This window comes from Biomphalaria glabrata, chromosome 15 (genome assembly GCF_947242115.1).
Source record: "Biomphalaria glabrata chromosome 15, xgBioGlab47.1, whole genome shotgun sequence".
Classification (NCBI taxonomy): Eukaryota; Metazoa; Mollusca; class Gastropoda; family Planorbidae; genus Biomphalaria; species Biomphalaria glabrata.
The window spans coordinates 29,338,340-29,363,129 of NC_074725.1; the positions used below are offsets into that span (position 1 = coordinate 29,338,340).

Genomic DNA, 24,790 nt, shown 5'->3' on the forward strand with positions numbered 1-24,790 from the left:
GTTAGTACAGAATGAGAACCCCTGACCTAGATCAAAAGATGCGGACATTCTTGATTGGCTATAATGAACGTGTCCCATATTATCGTCTTATCTTCACTTCCGGTTATTGTGCGAAACGTCATCACGGATCGAAGTTCAGAATGAACTGAGCAAGACAAAACAAGAAAAAAATACCTTAAAAAAAAAAAGCTTAAATCAGGGGAAAAAATGTACATTTACTGTATCTCAATAATATAAGTTTATTTCCCCGTTTCTGAACAAACAAAAATTAATTAATCACCACTCATTGATTTACTTGTTTAATTAGTTGGTTAATTGTTGGATTGATTCGTGCGTTGTTTGGGGAAAGTAAAAATGTTCAAAAGTTTCGAGATGATTCAAGAATGGGAGAAAAAAAAATAATTTTTTTTACCAGACAGACAGACAGACGGAGTGAGGTGATGTAAGCTTTGTAAACAGCAAAATATAAAAATCATAAAAAAAAACAACAACCCAAAGCTTATCTAAAGAGGAATAACTCGTCCTTAAAACTAAATCTACCAATAATGTACATGTTATTTCAGTTATTCGATATCAAACCAAATAATTAATTACCAATAATTAATTAAGTAATTGAATGTTTATGTTTATTGATTCATGTTTTGTTACAATAAATAATTGTTTGAAACATCAACTTGATCAGAGAATGCGTGAGGGGGAAATGCGTTAACAATTATTTAAGGGGACTAAACCCAACAAATTTAGACATATCGGTGAATACTAAAGTAATAGTTTCCCCTGTTGCTATTTAACAAAGTAATGAAATATGTAATTGTCTAATTGGTTAATTTTTAAAATTGATTCATATCTTGCCTATGATAATGAATAGTTATGCAAAATTTCAGCTTGATGGCTGTGGGAAAAATGACATGTACACTTTTTACCAGACAAATAGACAGAGTGAATTGAAATAAGCTTTGTAAAAACAGCACATATTCTCTTATCTTATATAATACAGACGTTACTTCAAAAAAGAAGATGATTACGTCCTACGAGTTATGCATTTAGTCATGCATGTTAACCAATGACCTAAATTCTGCCAAGTCACTGGTTTTCCTGGCTAGCTCAGGCAACCCATTCCATGTTCTAATAGCACTAGGGAAGAAGGAGTATTTGTACAAATTTGTCCTAGCATATGGAATGAAGAATTTGCCAATTCTATCACTCGGTGTTAGCTATTCATTTTTAGCGGCCCCCGTAAGGGGAAAAAGCCGCTATTAGGTTTGTGCAAAATGTCCGTCTGTCCGTCTGTCCGTCTGTCACACTCACGTCTCGAAAACTAGAAGAGATATGAAAAATATTATTTCATCATTAAATGCGGCTTCAAAAGGTTAGGTGCAACGGCTACTTTTGGTTTTCTAAAAGCAAACCGTTTAATTTATAATATTAATTATGCAAGCGATTTTTTCATAAAAATACACCAATTCTAAAACAATTACGTAAATGTAAGGGAGGCAATGTTACAATATGCTAACAAAGATGGACAATTTTTGTGTATTTTCAGTGTCACTAAGTAAAATATATTTTAAAAATGTACAGGAAATGTTTACAACAAATATAAATAATAGTTAAAGATGTTTTTTCTGGTCAACTAGCTGCTAAAATTAAAATAAAACATTTCTGTTTGTTTATAAAGGCTAATAATGCATTTTGTATGTAAATATCACACACATTTTTTTAAATGGACTTTTTATGCAGCGATTTTCGTGCAGTAGCGTAACGTCGCTACATGATCAGGTACTAAACCAATTCCTTAAACTTTTTTAAAAAATCTGATTTTATTTATTTTTTGTTTAGTGCCCCCATCCGAATAAAAGAAGATTATGTTTGTGCGTTTTGTCTGTTGGTCGGTCTGTCCGTCACGATTAGATTTAAAAAACTAGAACTCTAAAAGCTATTAAAAATCTGATTTACACTTTAATGTTCCTCCCGTAACATCTCAATAGTTTTAAGTATCTAAAAATTGATTGTTCCGGATTTTTTTGTGCAAAACTAATCAACCCAAACAAATGTTAGTTTGCTCTTCTAATTTATATTACATTCAATTTCCATGCTTAAACGTTGCAAAAACACATTATCAATAATAAGATGTTCCGTTTTTTATGTAAATAGCATATTAATGCTAAATCAAAATCTCTATACTGACTTATATTTCATTAAGTGTAAAAATGTTCCGGATATTGTTTTATAAACATGAATTATGCCTAATGATTGTTTGAAATCGCATAATTTACTAATATTACACTTATATTATTTGACAATGTGTCACTATAATTTGGTTATCAATATCAAATTGTTCCGTATTTTCATCTTTAAACAAATTTTTAAAATATCGACTATAGGTTGTTCGGGGCTTTAAAAAAAAGTAATTTACTAGAATTGATTACTGAAAATTACTTTTTAGACATTTAATTTTCTTGCTAAAACATAACATAGAAGTTTTGTAATCGATAAAGAAAGTTCCGGATTTTGTTTCTTACAAATCGTCGCTAGAAATTTCCGAATTTATTTAAAAATCTACTAACGCCAAATAATTGTTTGAACTCCCTCTTCTAATTAATAAACAAATAATCTTCTCATTTACGAAATAATGTTTTTACGGATTTTTATGAAAAATATTTTAACTCACTACTCTCTTACAGTACATTTAACTTTCTACCTAAAACATGTAAAAATCTAATTATCGTTAATATTATGTTCCGATTTTTAAGGAAAACAGAATCCAAACTCCAAAGTAAGGTATGAAAATCTCTCCACATGGCTGTAGTACATCTAATTTTTATACGAGACCATCCAAAAAATGTAATTAACGGTATTACATTTATCTGAAATTCTCTTTTTCTTTTACTATTTATACAAACATCCGGAACAATCTATTATATAAACTTTTCAATTGTGTTCATACCTAAAAATTATTGCGATGTTTTGAAACGTAAAATAAAGGTTAATCAATTTTTAATAACTTTTAGTGGTTCTTTTTTTATATCAAGATGACGGACAGACCGACTGACAGACAAAACGCAAAAACAATGCGGCTTTGATCCCTTTTAAATAAATTCTATTAGAACTCAGTGCACCAATGTCTATGAACCCTTGTTAAATATCTCGTGTAAATAAAGACATTTTTTTTATGGTACCGGTACTAGCCTATTGTGAGGTAATGGAATTTTTTTTCTTTGACGTCATATGAATGGACTCTTTAAATGTAATGTTAAAAGAACGCATTCGGTGCACCAATGTCTATTAACACTCGAAAAAGTGCTCGTATTAATGAAAATATATTTTAGTCTAACTAAGCCGTGTGACGTAGTGTTTTTTTTTTCCTTTGACGTCATATGGAATGAATTCTTTAAATGAAATGCTAAAAGAACGCACTCGGTGCACCAATGTCTATGAACACTCGATAAATGGCTCGTATTGATGAAGGGGATTTTTAGTCTAGCTAGGCCGTGTGACGTAGTGGTTTTTTTTTTACCTTTGACGTCATATGGAATGAATTCTTTAAATGAAATGCTTAAAGAACGCACTCGGTGCACCAAAGTCTATGAACACTCGATAAATGGCTCGTATTGATGAAGGCGATTTTTAGTCTAGCTAGGCCGTGTGACGTAGTGTTTTTTTTCCCTCTGACGTTATATGGAATTAATTCTTCAAATGAAATGAAAAAAGAACTCTGTATAGTAATGTTTATTAAGCCTCGTTATGTGACTCGCGTTTAAAAAAGGAATGATATCTTGATTTAGATCTAATCTAGATTTTTTAAAACTAGATCTAGATTTTATTACAGTATATCTAGATCTGGATTTATATTGTAATTAAAATTATTTTAGAGTCTAGATCTAGAATTTCTAGATCTAGTTTAGACTAAAATAGACTAGATTAAGATGTAGAATTTCAATTTCTAAACTTAAAGTGTAAAAAAAAAGTGTAGATTTTCATTTCCAAACGTTTTGATCAATATTGTAATGTTTTAATATACTAAACTAATCTACTATTTTTTATTTAATTTAAATTTACGGCAAATGAATCTTTCAAACATTATTACTTTTGACCATCAAAATTAAATCACCTCTTGAATATTATTTGCGAATATGCAGATCCGACAGGGATCCGACTTAGACGGGGGCCGCCTCTGAGTTTGTGTAACACAAACTCTCTTTGTAATCTTGTTTGTTCTTGCAATGCGAAATATTTGTCTCGAAACAAAATGTCGGCTATTCCCTCTTAACAGATGTCACATTTTTAAGCAGTAGAATAACAGATGTCTGTATTTTAAAGCAGTTCTAGAAAAAAAACAGATGTCTTTTAGAGCTATTCAACTAGTCCCAGAATATCATCGTCAGTACTGTCCAACAAGTCATAAGACAAACAGACCAGTGCAATGCAAACAGTCCTAAAAAAAACCAGATGTCAGAGTCATTGAAACAGTCATAAAAATAAATGTTTGTCATTTAAACAGTTCTAGTATGATAGATTTTCATAGTCTTTCAAACAGTTATTTAAAGGACAGATTTTAGTGTCATTCAAACAGTCCTTAAAGAATACATTTCTATGCAATTTAAACAGACCTAGAAAAACAGATTTCATAGTCATTCAAATAATCCTAGAAAAACAAATTTCAGTACCCATTTTTACATTGCTAGAAAAAACAACACAGATTTAAGTGCTATTTATACATTCCCCAGGCGAAAAAAAAACAACAGATTTCAGTCCCGTTAAAAAAATCCTAGAAAAACAGATTTCAATTTCATTTCAACTGGCCTATCGAGGAAAAAAAAAGACTTCACTATCATTGTGCTTATCATTGCGAAATATATTTATTTCGATGAGTGTAAACTTGGGAAATGGAAGCTAAAAGTTTGAATCATGTGAAAATATTTGCTGCACTGACTTGTGTTTAAAAGCGGCTAATGGTGTTCTAGGGGGCGCGGTGGCTGAGTGGTTAAGCGCTCGCTTCCGAACCTGGGGTTCTGGGTTCGAATCTCGGTGAAGCATGGGATTTTGAAATTCGGGATTTTAAGGGCGCCCCTGAGTCCACCCAACTCTAAATGGGTACCTGACTTTAGTTGGGGTTGGTCGTTGTGCTGGCCACATGACACCCTGCTTGACAACCGTTGGTCATAGAAACAGATGACCTTAACATAATCTGCCCCACAGATCGCAAGATTTGAAAAGGGACAATGTACTTTTTTTAATGCTGCTCTAACAATCAGATACGTTTTGTGTACATCAAATGATGACTTGAAAACGAGTGGCTGTTTGGTGGTCTGGTAGGTTATGTCTGCTCTGCGGATGTCGTCTCAAAGGTCCTGGATTTGAACCCTATAACCACCGCTATTCCCCACCATCCTAAAGGACATCTGGGCTTGGAGACAATAATTTTCATTTCTGAATACACGGCCTCAGCTTTAAGATGTTATTAACAAATCGGCGCTTAGCATAATACAAAATTATTAAGAGAATAAACTCATAAAGTTTTGTTTTGTACACATTTTAAATATTTCTTCCCATCAACGTTATAAAGTCTTGTTTATAGAATACAACCGCTACAAATTGTATTGTGGATAATAGTATGTATTTATTTACAGGGGATGGCTCAGTAAAGATCTAATTATGTAACGTGCAGACGGGAATATACCGGAAACCCTGGTTGCTTCCCTTGCATTATCATTAAGAATGCGAACTCTTTTTATCACAAATTGATTCATCTCTTGGAGTACATGGTCATAATAAAGGATGCTTCTGCTGTTATCAAATCTGGGTTATTTGTTTTTGTGTTTTTTTTTAAAATCATTATTCACCATTATTAGCCGTACGCTATGTGGGAACGGAGAGGCTTATGCACGGATCAATTAGAGCGTCTTATTAGTGTAATTGAGATAATTATTAATTGTTTACGGAATGAGGTTCCGACTAGAAGACATGTCTGATAAAACAGCGCCTTTATGGTCATGGAATTTGCATTATAAACGAAGGGCTTTGAGAAAATAGTTAAAACACCAGACTGGCAGAAATGATGTAGGAATTCTCTTTTCTAAATGGAGATCGTGATAACAGTACGATCTGTCTCACGGCGCCTTGAAAGAAGGTCTCGATACCACAGGGCGCTGTTGACCACACTTTGAGAACCCTCCTTCCAGGGGCGGACTGGGTGTCAAAATCGGCCCGGGAATTTCTATAAAATTCGGCCCACAAATTCTCTATCATGTGATGGGCATCCATGTCTAGGTGTATCGGTCCTTAACAATCATTGTTAAGTTTGATAATGTATCGATATGCATGCCTACAGTGAACTCTATATCTTAATAAGCAATATAGCGTCTTTTAAAATCAGCAATTATGTAGGCCCTAAAAAGATGAAGCCTACTAGTAGAACTGTCTACATTCTATTTTCGGAAAATGTGTTTGATTAAAAGAGTATTACACTGTAATGTCTGTGAAAGACTTTTTGTTTAAACACGACGCTCAGAGGGCCTTTTATAAAAATAATAATAATAACATAATAAGGATATTATAAAACCTTTAACAACTTGATATATGCCATAGTGACTTCGATCAGGCATTTCGGTTGCCCTACCGGGCATTTGCCCAAATAGCCAGTCCGCCACTGCCTCCTTCTCAGATGTTCAGGAATTATATGTTAGAAGAAATGTTAAAAAAAAAAACCCTTCATATGCCTACTAGTTTTTACCTTCCTTCAGGGAACAGTACCAGGATAAACAGAAACAGCGATTGGAAGACATCAAAATTGAACTGAATATAATTTAAAGATTTTCTATTTAAGGCAAAAGACAGAGAGGAATGTAGAAAGAAAGTTACACCACAGTAACAAGCTGAACCACCGCGACAAGTAATTTAATATAGTAGTTTTACATCCTTTTATTAACGAACATGTTTCATTAAATAAATTGTAAGCCCAGTTTTTAAAGCTGACGTTGCACAGTTTTATGTCCTCTATTTGTTTGGATAAGTCTTTCCTTTTGTAAACAGTGTACGGTCTAAATGTAACACAGATTAAAAAATAGTGTGTAGATAGTCTCTCGGATAAGGATTGTACATTGTAGGACACTATTCAGTTAATAAGGTGAAAAAAACAACAACTAAACAGATTTAGTAAAGAAGATATTAAAGGACTCACAAACTCAACATCTCTGTGTACTAGGACAGAAACACTTCACTCTGGGTTTCTTGACTGTTTATTTTCATTCAGTCTTTGTTGTGTCCTCTGCAAACGTTGTGTAATAAGTAGCCAGACACCACAACAGAATTACAACCTTTTCCAGACACCACAACAAATTTACAACCTTTTCCAGACAACAAAACAAATTTACAAACTTTTCCAGACACCACAACAAATTTACAAACTTTTCCAGACACCACAACCACATTACAAACTTGCCAGGCACCACAACCACATTACAAACTTGCCAGGCACCATCAGAACACCACAAAGTAGCCAGACACCACAACAACAACAACAAAAAAACATAACTTAATACCTGATAAACAAAAAGCAGTTTTAATACAAAAAAACATAGGCAATTATAAAAAAAATGACAGAAACTGATGAAAACAAAGTCTGAAGGATAAAATATTACTAGCACTGGTGACAAATTTTAGTTACCAAGTAACTATACTCACCTTGGTTCATATTTAAAAGGCTTTTTTTTTTAAATACAAAATTCAAACACATTTATGCACAAACCTTGATTCTATTAAAAATTACTTAAATTCTTGTTCACGTTCTTTAAGCAATAAAATGTAGAGAGAGAGAGAAAGAAAATAAATTGGAAGAAATATGAAAGTCATTTAATGGAGCCTAAAGAAATATATGAGAAAAAGAGATTTAAAAAAAAAAAATAAACAGATAAAAGAAATAAGGACACTAAAGGACAGACTAAAAAATAGCAGAAATGAATATAAAGACTTGTCTGCAAATGACTTTAAGACAGGAGAAAGACAACAGCAATTGTAAATATTTTTTTTTTCTAAACTTTAACTTTTAACAAAGACTGCTTAGATAATATCATCATGATCAGATCCTCAAGACACATACTGGATCAACACTATGCTGTAGAGTAGTTCTTTAAATGCCTCCAATACAATCCCAATGTATCATGGATAAATGTGGCTATTTTTCAAATCATAATTTTGGTTGATCTTGGTGAACATAAGGGAAGGGGGGGGGGGGTCACCAGGTGATAACTGAGCAAAGGAGGATTAGGATTCTCTAAAATGAGTCCGTAGCATCTCATATCACTAAATAGTTAAGTTTGTAAATGTAATTCATAGGACTTCAAGAAAATGGTATCTGTATAAAATAAATCAGAAAAACTTCTAAAAATTTCTATTATAACTACAGTTAGAGAACTAATATACTTTAATGTGTAAGGAAAAAAAAACAACTTCCCACTTATATTAGTTCAAAGTGTGTGATCTTTAGGAACTGGATCGCAGTACACTAACACTGTAAGAATACATTTCACTATTAAGTGATGCCTGCGACAGAAACAGTCTCTTTGTATAACAGAAGTACATCTCGGATCACAGTCCTTAATCTTCCGAGAGCAGACAAACCATTTTTATATGCACGATGTATCACAGCAGCAGGCTGCCCTCCGCAAGTTTTATCTTTGGAAAACTGTTTAGTGACATGATAACAGTTTTTCCTCACAGGTCAGATGGTAGTGAATCATTGGGCCACATACTAAGCAACAATGTCACTCATATTGAGTCTCTTTAAGTTGTCTATACTGAATCTATCTTTTTCTGTAGGATGATTTTTTGTCCCAAGTTACTGTAGCCACCCAAAGCAGGTGTTTTGGCATGTGAAAAAAGTCGTTCATTCCCAGGCACACCGAGTCTTGTCAGAAGTCTGCAACAAAAACATCAAGAGTTACTGTACTTGCAAAGTTAAATTTACAAACTTCTAGAGACTTCTTAATACTGTTGAATACTGTTTCAAATTATTTAGATAACCTAATTCTCTACACAAGGTTTATCATCACTTAAATACTTAGCCGTATCTGTGAACACTGAAGGATTAATACTGTCACTATCAAACAAAATAATTAATTATCAAAAATTAATTGACTAGTTTTTTTTTTTTTAAATTGTTTCATGAATAATGAATGCCAATGAATAATTATGCTAAATTTCAACTTTGATCTAAGAATGGGTGTGGGAGAAATAGCATGTACAAATTTCATACAGAGTGAGTTGATTTAAGCTTTGTTAACATAGATGAAATATTTAGGCAATGTTAGTTTGCAATAAGAATTTCGGTGTGCAAAAGTAAGGATTCATTTGTTTTGTTTATTTTGCCTTTAGGTTTTAAAACTCAGCAACAATGACATCATAATAAAAACAAAGACTAGAGTGTGATATGAAGTACAAACAGTTCTGATGTAAGCGTCTTTTGAGATAGACAAGTTTTATTAATTAATTATTTATTAATTAAGAAATTTTTTGACTTAAGTTACTAAGTCAGCGACAGTGTCGACATAGATGGATTCCCTTCATTACTGGAGTAATTGTTTTAATTGCCAACACTCTTGATTTTCAAAATTTCGATGTTGGCCTTGCGCCTGTGTTCATTTGGTTAGTTGAAATTAGTTGTCAACACTCTACTCAAGACACAGCAAAGAGGTGTCCAACCGATAAGAAGCCCTTTTAACAACCCCCTCACATCTAGAAAATATACTTTGTGATGAGACAGTCTTGCTGAGACTTAGTTCCTAGTAGAAGGACAGAAAGTGAGGAGTGTTTTTAAGGTCTCCCTGTCTGCGTACAAGGAATAGCTTGACCCCCGGCCAAGAACCGATTGTGCCTCTTTCATAACAATCTTCCCTTTTGCTTAAAGATAGCTGGTTGTGTAGTAAGCACTATTGACTGTCCTCTTAACGGTCCTGGGTTTGCAACATGCCCACCACCATTCCTGCCCATCCTGCGGAATGTTTGTGCTAGGATGTAACGCTCTTCAGATTCAAAACATGTCGAACAAAAAATTTCCTGTCAAAGCAACATAAAGTTTAGCAGTAAAAAAAAAAAAGACATACATTTAATAGGAAAAATAACAATTACCTGTCAGACAGCTCTGGCATCACTGGCTGCATCAGCAGGCCACAGACTCTGAGAGTCTCCATGGCGACGTGGAGTATCATGTTTAGTTGGGCAACATCCTGGGGCTTGTCAGACTTACTCAGCACCCAGGGGGCGTGGGACTGAACAAGGCTGTTGGCCCAATGGAGGTGGCCCATGATGAGGTCAATGCCTTTGTTGAAGTGAAACTCTGCAAACAGCTGATCTACTTTGTCTAAGGATTACAAAAAAAAAAGATGAATTTTAAGTTGAATAGAACAGTAAGGCTTTAAGAAGTGGGCTAGCAACAGGGCCGGGCCCTAATAATTGTGTTGCCCTATGTGAAATGAATTGCGCGGGGCCCAGTCTGGGTAGGGATAAGGATAATAAGTGAAAATTAACATTTTGTGTTAGAAAATAAATTCTTCTCTGCATTTTATTCATTCTTTACTAAGTACAATATCACGATCAAGTTAACTTTACGAGCCTTGCGTGTTGCGAAGTCATACAGTATATCATCCAAAATTCTGTTTCCTACATACGTCACGCTTAAAAGCAATAGCAAGTATTGCCAAATTGTTCAATCTGTCTTCAAGAATAGTTGACCTGAAATAATTGAATAAAACCTTTTTTTTCAGGAAATGTCTATGATTTAAGGAGATTTCTATAAGCCTTAAAAGAGGCTTCAGCAAAGCTTTCTCTGAAATGCTGAGGCTAACTGTACACAATATAACAAGGCGTATCCCAAGAAAGATGACAGGAATAAAAATCACATTCCCTCAATGACCTTGATCAGTAGGGTAACTGCCAGGAGGTTAGTGGCCCAATAATAGATCACTAGGCTTCAATGGGTTAAAACTGATACCTACCTGGCAGATTATAAATTTCATTGTATTTCTCTCGCTCTTCAGCCGACAGAAATTCATAAAGGTCATCCTGATTTAGGGCGACAAACTCTTGCTTTTTGTTCACCGAAGGCGCTGTTAGACGTCCCAAAAGATTGCCCATTGTGTTGGCCAGGTCTGTGTTAATTCTCTCGGCTATCCTGTGGTCACTGTAAGCTGGAATCAAACCAAGATAAATAGTAATTGAAAACTTTACGAAGTTTGGCATAATTCTGCTTTCTAATTGTTTCATTTTGTTTGATACATTACTCGAGAAATGAATTACAGAAGGGGATGGAAGCAGGAAGGGTTCGAACTCAGATCATTGTGACAACAATCAAGAGTGCATACCAAACAACCAAGCAGCCATCTATCTCAATTTTTTTTTGGGGCCATAATAAAGCTTACAGTATTATTGGTATAGGGTTTTTAATTTCCTGAAAAACAGTGGCATCTGAATTTATTCGATCTCCATTGAATATTATTTTTGATATTTTTGTTGTTTTTAATTGCAATTTCAGCTGAATATTTGTCTTAGGGAGAGGGGGGAAGAGGGATTCTAAGAGAGCATGTGTCTTGATAATTGCTGTTTTATTTTTCATTATTATTAATTTTACATTGAAGTCTCTAGTAATTGTTGTGTTGTAAATTTTCTACAGTGAGGTTAAAAGATATGATATGTTAAAATAAAAACAAAATAAGCAAAAAAATAAAAAGGTTATCTAAAGGGAACAACTCCATCAATTTAATACTGAAGGATTTATTTCCCCTTTTTTATATCAATTGAAATAATTAATTACCACTAATTAATTGACTAATTGCTTTTTTTTTATTATTCATTTTGGTATTGCACAAAAAATAATTGTACAAAGTTTCAACTTGATCTGAGAATGGGTGTAGAAGTAATACCGTGTGCAAAAACTTTACCAGACAGAATGAATTGATGTAAGCTTTGTTAAAACAAGCATGCGAGTGAACCATCAGGATCATAAATCATAGGGAACTGATATTGCTAAAAACTTCTGAAAGGAAGTGACATACCCTAAGAAACATTCAACAGACAAATTCATTCAAATAATTCTTTACAAAAATTCTTTTATATAAATCTCAAATGCTGACCTACAGAAGAACTGATGTTACAGTAACAAAGCATAGCAATAAAGTATCATTAACCCATTACAATAATGTATCATTAACAGAATTGAAATTTGTTAAAAATGGATTTCTAGATTGAATTTGTGCTTCAAAAATTGAACCACATCTTGAAAGTGTGTGCATCAAAGATTGAACCACAGCTTGAAAATGTGAGCATCAAAGATTGAACCACAGCTTGAAAATGTGAGCATCAAAGATTTAATCAGAGTTTGAAAATGTGCACATGAAAAATTGAATCACATCTTGAAAGTGTGTGCATCAAAAATTGAACCACAGCTTGAAAATGTGAGCATCAAAGATTGAACCACAGCTTGAAAATGTGAGCATCAAAGATTTAATCAGAGCTTGAAAATGTGCACATGAAAAATTGAATCACATCTTGAAAGTGTGTGCATCAAAAATTGAACCACAGCTTGAAAATGTGAGCATCAAAGATTGAACCACAGCTTGAAAATGTGAGCATCAAAGATTTAATCAGAGCTTGAAAATGTGCACATGAAAAATTGAATCACATCTTGAAAGTGAGTGCTTAAAAAATTGAATCACAGCTTGAAAATGTGTGCATGAAAAATTGAATCACATCTTGAAAATTTTAGGGAAAAATTCCACTAGGATAACTTAGTCATGCCCAACATTTATCGGCCATATAAATATTTCAATTTTCAACATGTGTCATGGGTTACATCACATGGGGTCATCATAGAGTCAAAAAGAACTGAGCCACTCTGGATTCATTATGCCATGAGACTGAAGTTTTGATAGACTGGATAGCACTAAAACAAGGGAAAGATATGTCCCACAGTTCATAAGTTGAGCATTACTGTGATTACTGATATAAAGATTTTTAAAAATTCCAATATTTAACAAAAATGTTCAATATCTATTTCTATGGAAACAAATGATCGATGAATTAGTTAATGGTAAAAAGCAATTGGAGGTGAGGACTATATTAGATTGTTTTCAAACATTTTTATTTTAAAAGGACATTTTCAAAAATGTAGGTACTAATTAAAAAAAAAAATTTTTATTTTCAACTAATGAAATGTAATTCAAAGCAGATCAACAGGATCGCAGTATAGAAAAAAAATATGAATCACATTGCTTAACATAAACTGTTATATAAAGTATTAAAACCCATCAACAGAACTCAAAAGACTTACTACAATCAGAGTCCAGAGTTCCTTCCTTTAGAAGAAAATATCTCAATCCATCCACTCCGTATTTGTTCAGTCTGTCGACTGGATCCACTACATTCCCCAGACTTTTGGACATCTGAAAGTCAGCGATAAATTTAAATCAATTTATCTCACATTTAACATTCTGACTTTAAGTTTGTCTTGAGCTCTTTGACCTTCTTTGACCTCTATTGTCTTTAACATTGTAGTAGATGTTTGAATTAAGAAGATGTCAGGAAACGCGCTGGCTATGTGGTAAATTGTTTGGCTTCGAACCGAGGGGTCCCAGGATCAAATCCCGGTGAAGACTGGGATTTTTTAATTTCAGGATCTTTAGGGTGCCTCTGAGTCCACCCAGCTGTAATGGGTACCTGACAATAGTTGGGGAAAAGTAAAGGTGGTTGGTTGTTGTGGTGGTCACATGACACCCTCAATAACCATGGGCCACTGAAAAAGATGACCTTCACATCATCTGCTCTATATAGCCCACATGGCCTGAAATGGGAACTTTAAGAAGATGTTACCAAGAGTTAGACAAATGAAATCCTTTTTCTTTAAAGGGCTAAAGACTTTACACTGGATGAAACTTAGAAACACAGAATAATGGAATAAGAAATCAACTGAAAATAATTCAGGTAGGAACGCTAGCTCCCACTGCCTCAACATGGCATATAAAGAAAAAAAGTAAATTTCCCCTTTCAGACCGTGCGGTGAAAAGGTAATCTGTTTATGTCGTTTACAAGGGTGTCATGAGGCCAGCTAAATGACCAACCACCTTTACTTTTCCCCAGGTACCCATTAGATGGACTCTGAGGCACCCTAAATATTTCTTCACCAAGGAAAACTCTGACTCCAAACGTCCACTTGGTGGCGATACTCCCCCGTGTGGGTATCAGGGCTTGGAAATGACCAAGAGTAATAAATAACCCCACTGCCTTTCCACTTGCATTTCACTAAGTGAATAATAGTGGACCTTCCCCTCCTTCTAGGTGCTTTTTGATGGAGGTCTGGATTGCACTACTCCAGACAAAAGGTCTATGTCTCACTACTCTCTTCTACTGGAATAAACCCATCATGAAGTTTTTTTCTGGATCTGGTGAATGTGATATCGTGAAGGGGCCTGGATCCAGGATGTGACGATTCCACAGGGCATACCCAAAGCACAGTCCACCTTAAGCTGTCTAATGCAGAATAGTTTCATTTGGAGAGCTCTGTGGATGGCGGAGAATGGACCATTGGCCAACCCCACCTTGTCCCATGGATATTCCGGTTACAGGCTTTAGACCCAGATGTTCTTTTTATGTCAGTATTGGAGAAAATCGACAAGACCGAAAACTTCCTTAAAATGCGGGGATTATATATTTAAAAAAAAAGCCTGAAGAAACACCCAGCCTAATCTATACATGCAAGGATATGAACCCAGGATTGTCCGATTCAAAAGCCAAGTACTTTATCACTCAGCCACTGCACCTCCTCAAAATGGAATCCTCAGTGGAAAAGTTCAATAGTGGTATCTGATAGGCTAGTGATAGGAAGCAAAGCTGTGGTCTACAGCTAATTACTCTGGGACAGTGGAAATCAAAGCATTCAATGCACCAGTACTTGATGGGGATTAAAACAAAGATTAGCTAAACATTCCAAACAAGCTGCCATACCATTTCACATGGAGGACATCCTAAGATTCCAGTCAGCTTGAGAGGCAGTGACATAAGGGATATGAAGATATTCCCAAAAGTGTGTTGGCTGCCTGGTCCTGCAGTATTTGCACTGGACTGTCGTTCGGACTTGCCGATGGTCACAGGCTCATACCCTGCCCGCTTTCTTTCCCAGTAGTCCTTCAGAAGGTTTAGTCTAGGAAGTAAATTATCTTCAACTCTGGAGGAACATGTGAAACATCTAAAATCTTTTACAAGCATATACCCAATTGTGAAAGTGACCAGAGCCCAGAACATCTCGTCCATCAAGGGATGGCATATTTTGTCCCCATAGCAAGAACTGGAACTTATTCGTTAAACTTAAATAGAAAATCACTTAACCAAAATAATTTAATTAGGTCTGGATCCCATTTCGACAAACATATAAGCTGATTTTACCTTGACATTGTCCACTAGCCAATGAGAGTGGACAACAAGTTTGGGAGGAGGCTCAAGCCCCGCTGCTATCAAAAATGCTGGCCAATAGACTGCATGAAATCTAAGGGAAAAAAAAAAAAGACAATCCATTTACACATTTTTAATTTCAGATCAAAGCTGGGTAAAATATGAGAAGTTGGGTTTCACCTCAACTGTTAAATACCCAGCTCCAGCGTCACAAAAACTAATGATACTATCAATGATATGGAGAAATCTCTGGCAATTTAAGAGTAAGAGTCTTCAGCTGCGACCAAACGTTACAGAAGGCCTGAACACAGACCTGCAACATCACAACTTGTGGGCAGTTTAGACCAATAGCTCATTGCCATGTCATAGGACTGTATGACATGTTAAAAAGCTATTAGCCTAAAATGCCCACAGGTTATGATGTTGCAGGTCTGTGTGGAGGACTTCTATAATGAATGGTCTTGCTTCAGCCCAGAAGCATGCTATTTGTTTATGGAGAATTAGAAACTAACTTAAGAATATCTTTTCCAATGATTTGATATGTTGGTGGCCATTGGCTACACTCCGAATTTGGGTAACCTGTGACAGTCAAGTAATTGACCAAGGCATCCAGCCAGACATAGATCTGCAAAAAGTACAAGACACTTACTTAAAAAAAGATTACCACGAGGATGACAGTACAAAAAGAGTGTGCTATTTCAAATGAAAGTAAAAGCTATATGATGTACATGTTGTTGGCCCCCTTCAGTAACAGAATGACTATGTTCCATGTCCTAGAGCACTTCTTGTAGCCAACTAGCCCTACTCTACAGAGAAAAATTATCTCTAACATGTCACATGGAATAGTGGCATCTGCATGAGTGAAAGAGAAGCCAGTATTTTTTTTTTTTGATTGGTTCATTTTTTCTTTGTCTGTTGAAATCTTTACTATTTCTCCATGGTCTCTCTTGTTACCCATTCTCTATGCCAAGTGCTTCTAGGCCAATTCTTCCGAACAGTTAATATCTATGTTTAACACTTTTGCAGAAGGGAAAATTCCATTATGTGGATCTAATTAGACGGGGGTCTAAAACCTGTGAACAGTATTATTAATTTTAAATACTGTACACACTAGACCAGTTAATAATCCCCTTTATTGGGTAAGGAGATTTGAACTTCTTCCCTTCCGAAGTGACATTGAAGACACAGACATTGACTATTTTGGCTGATGAAGGCTTGTTGATTGCTGCCTGAATGTGTGGTATGCACATCTGACAGTCACCTTTAAGTTCTCCTTTCAGACCTTGCGATCTATAGTGCAGATGATGTAAAAGTCATCTGTTTCTATGGCCCACAGTTAACAAGGGTGTCATGTGGCCAGCACAACGACTAACCGCCTTTACTTTCCCCAACTAATGTCAGATACCCAGATACCCATTAGAGCTGGGTGGACTCAGAGGTGCCCTAAAGACCCCCAACTTAAGAATCCCACTCTTCTTCAGGATTAGAACCCAGGGCTTTACCACTCAGCCACCACCCCTCCAGACAGCCATTATGATGCTGCAGACTTAGATTCCTAATTGCTGCCTATTCATGCGGTAGGCACTTCCAACAATCGTCACCATGGTTGCCAGTTTAAACCCTCTCCACTTCTTTGCCATTCAGCAGGTTTGTTGCAATTAGTTTCATTTTTGAAGGAATATCTGAAGCTTATTAAAACGAAAAGAAGACGTGCAGGAATGAGTGCCCCTTGAGGAATGAGATATGGGTGCCTTAAAAAAACTGAAACATTTGGGAATCACCGAACTGATGTACCCTTTGCCAGCTAACTGCTCCACTTACTGTCTGGGTGTCATCACCAGGGACTGGTATCCCCCATGGCAACCTGGATCTGTCTCGTGTCAAGGACAGGTCAGGCAAGTGTTGAAGCATGTTTCGCACAGCTGGCTCAAAGCGCTGTGGAAAAATGGCTGAAATAATTCAAATAAAATAGCTGAGGTCCAACATTTTATTTACAAAATTTATTTACCACATCTAAATCTATTTCTTTTTCAATAAAAGCCCTTCAGACCTTGAGATCTATAGGTGAGATGATGTAAAGGTCATGTGTTTCTATGACCCACAGTCTACAGCACAATGACCAATCGCCCATTCTTTTCCCCAATTAACCCCAACCCCACCCCATTGAGCTGGGTGGACTCAGAGGTGCCCTAAGGATCCCAAAACTAAAAATCCCAGTCTTCATCAGGATTTAAACCAGGGACTTCAGGTTCAAAGGCAAAGCATTTTACCTCTAAGCCACCACACCTTCAATTTCAATGATGAAATTAGAAAAAAAAATAACCAGAATAATTTAGATAGACCACATTGCACAATTAGAGTCCATTGCACAATTAGAGTACATAGCACAATTAGAGTACATAGCACAATTAGAGTACATAGCACAATTAGAGTACATAGCACAATTACACAATTAGAGTACATAGCACAATTAGAGTACATAGCACAATTACACAATTAGAGTCCATTGCACAATTAGAGTACATAGCACAATTAGAGTACATAGCACAATTACACAATTAGAGTACATAGCACAATTAGAGTACATAGCACAATTACACAATTAGAGTACATAGCACAATTACACAATTAGAGTACATAGCACAATTAGAGTACATAGCACAATTAAAGTACATAGCACAATTACACAATTAGAATACATAGCACAATTAGAGTACATTGCACAATTAGAGTACATAGCAGAATTACACAATTACAGTACATTGCACAATTAGAGTACATAGCACAGATTAACACTGCGTACCCCTCATCTGCAAGTTGTGCAGTGCTATAACCAATACAATTTGTTTACACTGGAGTGTGCAGATGTTTTGAGGGAATGGTTAGTGCTGTGTCAGAAGCGGAATGTGGCAATGGGTCATGCATCCACAGAATTTTTAACTTGCTTGCTTAAAATTATCCAGACAATATTTCAAGCAGAAAGAAATTTCAATATTTGTATTTATTCCGGAGTTTTACATTTAAAAAATCAGGTCACAACCTTGAGGTGCGCAAGTTTGAAACTATTTACCAGCACTGAGATTTTTTTTTACAAGAGTTACTGAAATCAGAAGTAGACTCAATCATTTCTTTTCTTGGTTTAGTAAAAAGAATGATATTTACAATGTAAGAAAAAAAAACATCATTAACACTAAAAAAAAACATCATTAGCACTTTAAAAAAAAACAGCCTTGTGACCAATATGGATGTCCAAGTTTATTTAAAAATTTAACAAATGTTATGGCACAATTAGAAATTAGTTATTTGTTTCGCAAATAGGAGACAATGACCCTACTAATAAAAACAAGACCAGGTTTTGAGGAAGAAAAACAAAATGTAAACAGACTACTTTTGGCGGCTTTAGAGAGACGCAATTTTTACAAATGCAGAGATTTAGCTTGACGACTTTCGACGGTTCCCTTCGTTATTATTAAACTTCTTGTTCTACATTCACTATCAGCATCGACTAACTTATAATGTTGGCCTTTCGCCAGCGTTATTTGATTTCGCTATTGGAGAGTTACCTCCGTTTGACATATCTGCCTAAGATACGACGCGGAAGTGCCTAAGACACGACGAGGAAGTGCCTAAGACACGAAGAGGAAGTGCCTAAGACACGACGAGGAAGTGCCTAAGACACGACGAGGAAGTGCCTAACACAAACGACCAAACATATGCATTAAATTCAACTCAAGCCTTTGGATGGCTTATGGTGTTTTCAATTAATGTACTCTGAAATTGTATAATTAAGAATTTTTCTAATGTTCTTGTGACTAACCAGTTTCCTAAAACGCACAGAGTTCAAAGTGTTCTTGAAATAGATGAAAATTGCTTACGTTTTGACGTGTTCAGCCAATGGATGAGATCAGCCTGCAAGTCTGTCAGTTTGAATAAGTAATTCTGTTCCTCTGTCCACGTCACCACATGTCCACTGGCCTTAGAAATCTAATCACGAGACCAAACAAAAATATTTAATTGATAACATGGACACTTTTATATATATATCGGCACACAAAAAAACTTTCTCAAAAACACTGTTGGAAGTAGATTATTTCTTACTGTATACATTTTTGATTCGTGCTAATTGGCAGCATCATCGCAAAAGTTGCCAGTACAATTAAGTCAATCTTCTGCTGCTTCATTTAAACTATAAGCTGAAGTTTTAAGGAACGGGATAGCACCGTGTCACGGATACAAGTTTTGGGCACCACTGTTATACAGCAGAACAAGTTGTAGCTTACTTAAAATAATTACCTTGACAACGCTGCCATCTGATAAGGTTTTCTCTTCAACATCCGCATCTGTGAGAAAAGCTTCGTCAGACACAGAGTACCAACCAGAGTAGCTTCCCTTGTAAATGTGTCCCTTTTCGTGAAGTCTGTTCTGAGGCATTGGAAGTAACCGCAAAAAGACAGAAACATATTTATTAAGTTTAGAATTTTGTAGGAAAAGCTTAAAAACAGATATGAAGTTGTTTTTTTTTAATTATGGTTTTTATTAAATCATTGCTGGCTGAAGATGAAAAAATTAAAAGTAGATCAGAATTAATGATAAAAATAATGACTGCAAAACCTATGACTTTAAATATAAAGAAACTTTTGAAATCTTTGATTTGGTATTTTGAGATGTAATGGAATAAACACTGGTTTTAAGTAAGTTCTCCTTTCAGGCAGATGGTGTTTCTTTCACTAATGGTTAACAAGCAGGGTGTCATGTGGCCAACACAAAGACACATTTACTTTCTCTAACTCAACTCAGGTACATATTGAGTTTGGTGGACTCAGGGGTGCCCTAAAAATCCTGAATTTCAAATTCGCAGTCTTCCCTGAGATGTAAACCCAGGACTCCAAGTTCAGAAGCCAAGCGCTTAACCACTCAGCCACCGTACCCCCCTGAAATGGTTTTCCGTGAAGCATTTTCAGCAAGTCTCTTTTCAGCTTGTTACACTGCATTGTTGTAGGAGACACTATTTCAATTTGCCCACACACAATTCATTCAAGTTTTATTCAAACCCAGGACCTCCGGTTTGAAAGCCAAGTGTTTTACCGCTCAGCCACCAGTCACTGCGCCTCCTAAATGGTACCCATATGCCTAAAAAAATTCCCTAAATAGAAAAAAAAAAAGTTAACCTCCACTTAAAAATCAAACTACATAACCCTTAAGTTCGGCATTTTGTGACATGGTCAAATTATTCAAAATTAAAATCAAAGATAAAATCTTACAGTGTTCCAAAACTATCTGCTGGCCAAAGAATTGGTGACCAAAAATAAAATACGGGACAAAGAAAATGAGTTTACCCAAAAAGCAGAAACAGCTGCATGATGGTCTGGTTCAGTGGTCCTGATAAATCTGGAGTATCTTATGCCAGAAGCATCGAAAAGTGACTATATATTAAAAAAAAAAAAAAAAAGAATGCCTAACATTATTGCTATTAACAATATATTGACCACACAGTTAAGTAATACCATTAAAAAGATTTAAACAAGACTAGTAATTTTATCTAGGCCAAGTTTAATTGACTTAATTTTATGTACCTTAAATGAGGAGGAAACCAGATTACTGAAAGACAAAGGGTCCATTTGTTTAGCTGCAGCAGCCTGTTGAATCTGATATACAGAAAAAAAAGGTTCAGTTTAAAATAGAAATCTACATAGAACTATTCTAACTGCTAGCTCACCACTTTTTCCTTTCACTTTTTGTGGAAAATTGAATTCTTTTGTAATAGTTTTTTTTTTTTTGGGGGGGGGGGGGGGGGGTTGCTATTTTGCAGGGCAGGCCTTAGGTGACAGCAGTGGGCCCCGCACTTTCATAGGACCTGCGCTAATTCTAGGTGTATAAATTATTAAATTAAACCATTGTATAACTTACAACAGATTTCCCGCGGCCTCCTGTCAATTTACCAGGAGATCCTGAAAACCTCCTGAAATTGCAAAATATCCGAAAAAGTCCTGGAAATATCTGGAAATTATTTAAAACTTTAGAAAACGCGTATGAATCTCCTGAAATATAATCTGGTGAAAGAAGCTTCTTGCGCCTCAAACTAATGAAGAATTACTTTAGGTCAACAATTCTTGTGATAGATTGAAACATTTATTAATTCTTGCTATTGAGTGTGATGTAGGAAATAGAATTTTTATGATATACTGTATGACTTTGCTACACGCAAGGCTCATAAATTTCGTGGGAAAAATCTATCCGCAGAAATAAAAGAGTGATCTTTTCTTAATTTCTTCTTCTCGTCCAAACTCTTGAGCGAAGAAGAGAATTATATATATAGGTTCTTCTGTATAGCACATTTTTCCTGCTCTAGCATGCTTAGTGAACTATGGTCCAATCTCTTTTCTGGACCTGCAGGGGATGAGATATCTGGGAGAATGTTTCTGTCCTGCCTTTAGGCGCTCAACAAAAACAACTCAGCTAAGTCAGGATTTAAACTCCGGCCCCCCTCGATAAGAGGTTAACTTACAGTCAGCCATCCATCTCATTTGAAAAAAAAAAAAAAAACACTATTACCTGACATCCCATATATATATATATATATATTTGGACATTAGTAATAAATGACAAAGTTTCTAAGATTTGTAAATCAATACAAAAGTATCACATAGCTTTAAAAAAAAAAAAAAGGACCTGCTCTGGCTACATGATATTTCCTATGACATATTGAATGTATTGAAAGAAGATAAAACTATGACCTATATAATCAAACATACCTTCAAGCCGTGTTCATCTGTACCTGTAGAGACAAAGGTCTGTATGCCCTTGAAATTATTCCACCTGGACAGAACATCTGCGAGGAGGCTGCAGTAAAGGTGACCTATATGTGGCGCTAAGTTTAGGAGAGCAATTTAATAAGTTAACAGAAAATAAAAACTTAGTTGTTATTTAAAAAAAAAAAGACTTTTTCTAATCATTATTACTCAAGCTGCCTTTTAATTATTGTTTCTCAGTATGTCTGTGGTACGATAATTAAGTTTTTTCGTGTATTGATTTCTTTTGATAAATAGGGCAATGCCAATATAATTTAATTATTGTTTTCTAGATAAAGCTGTTCCTAGGTGCTTAAAAAAAGAAAGAATTTAATAAAATGATGCCATGAAATGGAAGAAGTGGAGCGGTCGCAGAGCTGTAAAGGGCTTGGCTTCTGAACCGAGAGGTTTCGGGTTCAAATCTGGTGAAGACTGGGATTTTTAATTTCAGGACCTTTAGGGGAATCTCTGAGTCCACCCATCTCTAATGGGTACCAGATAATAGTTGGGGAAAAGTAAAAGCTTATTCTGGCTACATGACACCCTTGCTAACTGTAGCCACAGAAACAGATGACCTTTACATCATCTGCCCCATAGATTGCAAGGTCTGAGAGGAGAACTTCATTTTACTTTACTACTTATAAAATGAAAGTGTTGGCAAGGTGTTTCTTTAGTTTATACTTTAAGAGTCTGGGTGAGAACTGGGGTTTAAATTTCTGAATTTCCAAGGTGCTCCAGAATCCATCTATCTCTAATGGGTACCTGTCATTAGTTCTAAAGGAAAAAGTAAAGGTGGTTGCTCATTGTGATGGACACATGACATCCATGTTAACTGTTGTCCAGGGAAACAGTTGACCATCGCATCATTTGCCCCATAGATAGCATGGTTTGAAAGAGGAACTCAATCTTTTTTATTTTACTTTTTACTCTTTAACCCAATAGCTCCTACAGCAGCACAGTTAAGTCCTACAACATGATAATGCGTTGGGAAAGTAGAAACATTTTTATTAAACATTCCTATGTTTAGAATGAGAAATAGAGCCTTGGGACTATTTTTATTTGTGGAAACCGAATGTACATCGCTTTTATTTATTTCTTTAACAAATTTAACAAACAGGCCCATAGCCCCAGTGTATAAGCCCCACCCAGGAAAATGTGTATTTTTTAAGATTTTTATACTCTAAAAGCATATATTGAAAATGTCTATATTTTTACTAACTAAACATATCATTCTATTTTTTTTTAAAATGTTTTTTATTTATTTATAAGTATTAAATCTTTAAAATGTTGTTTTTTTTTAAATGTTTATTTTTTAAGATTTTTTTTTTATTCAGACTTACCCCTCTTCGCATTGGGTTAGGAAAGGATTTTTGAAACTGAAAATAGGAGCTATTTTGATAAGATAAGTTGCTAAAGATTCTATCTAGATCTATGCCTATTGTACAAATCAAAACCAGATTTACCTGCGTTTACATAATATATAGGTGTGGTGATAAAACAAGTTTGCGGTTTTAATGTGTGTACGTGAGCCTTCTGCTGCCTATGGGCACAGCTACAGCACTTGACAGATACAGCTCCAAGACAGTGCTGACTGAATAACTGGCAAAAATACTTTGGAACAAGCAAGTCTTTGAAGATCATTTTCCTAGCTTATAACTAAAATGGATTCACAAGAAAAAAAAACATTAAATATTATCAAGAAACAAAATGAAGAGCTAATCTGGTTTAAGTTTAATGTGGTAGGCCTATGTAATGTATTATTAGATCCACATGTATCTAAAGAGACCTATCTGGTATTAATGAATTTAAAAGTGGCTAATTAAGCTATAAACTCTCTTTACTGACTGTCACAGTCTCAGTTGACATTGCCTGATTTAATGTTCACCTCGGGTTAAGAGGTTAAAAGACACGTGGAATTCCTGATGTAGAAAACAGGAAGTAGAATGAATAAAGTTGACTTTTAGTTCAGTCAAGTGGTATCCTTTAGACCGGGCGGTCAAGATATTTTGGTCTGGGACGGACTGTAGCGACTTAGAAAAGTCGAGTAGTAATATCAGTTAGGTAGCAACTTTTGGGCAGTTGATGCCAGTGGTCTTTTTGAGATATGTATTTCTAGTAGTTAATCTGTATAATTCTGTACAGTGTTACCCGCTGAGATGCGACGTGATTTGTAATCTACTCTGAAGAGTTTAACGAATTGGATATATTTGATACCGCTGTTATGCGGATAGGATTGTTCTTGACTTGTGTAACTAACAAGGAGTGCAGTATTATTATTATTACTGTTGTCAAATAAACTTTATGTTTTGTCTGCTGAAACAGACTTAAGTCAATTTTGTGCACGAACCCAGTATTCTACGCATTCGCGACACAGTAGTAGTGACCAGTCCCTCTAAAGTCACACAATACTATATCAACGCCACATCTCTAAACGTGCATTTACACTGACTTTACTCTCCCAGGCCAACCCTAAAGTCTACTAAGTCAATGTCAGTGCACCTGGGCCTACGTAGGCATAAATCTAGATCTAGCCTAATATAGATGTCTATATAGAAGCCAAGAAGGCAATG

The 24,790-nt window shown here is 35.4% G+C and overlaps 2 protein-coding genes across 2 annotated transcripts in view; one reads left to right on the top strand and one right to left on the bottom strand.

Moving 5' to 3' along the window:
- The window catches only part of LOC106074148 (metabotropic glutamate receptor 4-like), a 45,036-nt gene extending 39,044 nt beyond the window's left edge, over positions 1 to 5,992 (top strand). Inside the window, exon 3 of the mRNA XM_056012328.1 lies at positions 5,628 to 5,992. Within this exon, the coding sequence (XP_055868303.1) occupies positions 5,628 to 5,642 (15 nt within the window). The 3' untranslated portion in view covers positions 5,643 to 5,992. The remainder of the gene's footprint in view (positions 1 to 5,627) is intronic.
- Positions 5,993 to 7,653: 1,661 nt separating this feature from the next.
- LOC106052976 (methionine--tRNA ligase, mitochondrial-like) lies at positions 7,654 to 23,896 on the bottom strand. The gene is made up of 13 exons (XM_056012333.1): positions 23,684 to 23,896; positions 22,185 to 22,300; positions 21,006 to 21,077; positions 20,769 to 20,855; positions 19,726 to 19,854; positions 19,308 to 19,416; positions 17,254 to 17,381; positions 15,945 to 16,057; positions 15,427 to 15,526; positions 13,319 to 13,430; positions 10,989 to 11,180; positions 10,123 to 10,354; positions 7,654 to 8,914 (listed from the first exon to the last, which is right to left on the bottom strand). Exons 1-13 carry the CDS (start codon positions 23,859 to 23,861, stop codon positions 8,788 to 8,790), a joined length of 1,695 nt encoding a protein of 564 aa, XP_055868308.1. The 5' UTR covers positions 23,862 to 23,896; the 3' UTR covers positions 7,654 to 8,787.
- Between the last annotated feature and the right edge of the window lie 894 nt (positions 23,897 to 24,790).

Bases quoted from the DNA above. Each gene is read 5' to 3' on its own strand.
- LOC106052976 (XM_056012333.1), bottom strand. From the start codon at position 23,861: ATGATCTTCAAAGACTTGCTTGTTCCAAAGTATTTTTGCCAGTTATTC. The intron at 21,078-22,184 runs GTATGTTTGATT...TCTGTATATCAG, and splicing joins CAGATGAACACGGCTTGAAG to ATTCAACAGGCTGCTGCAGC. The intron at 19,855-20,768 runs GTAAACTCATTT...CCAATGCCTCAG, and splicing joins CAGCTGTTTCTGCTTTTTGG to AACAGACTTCACGAAAAGGG.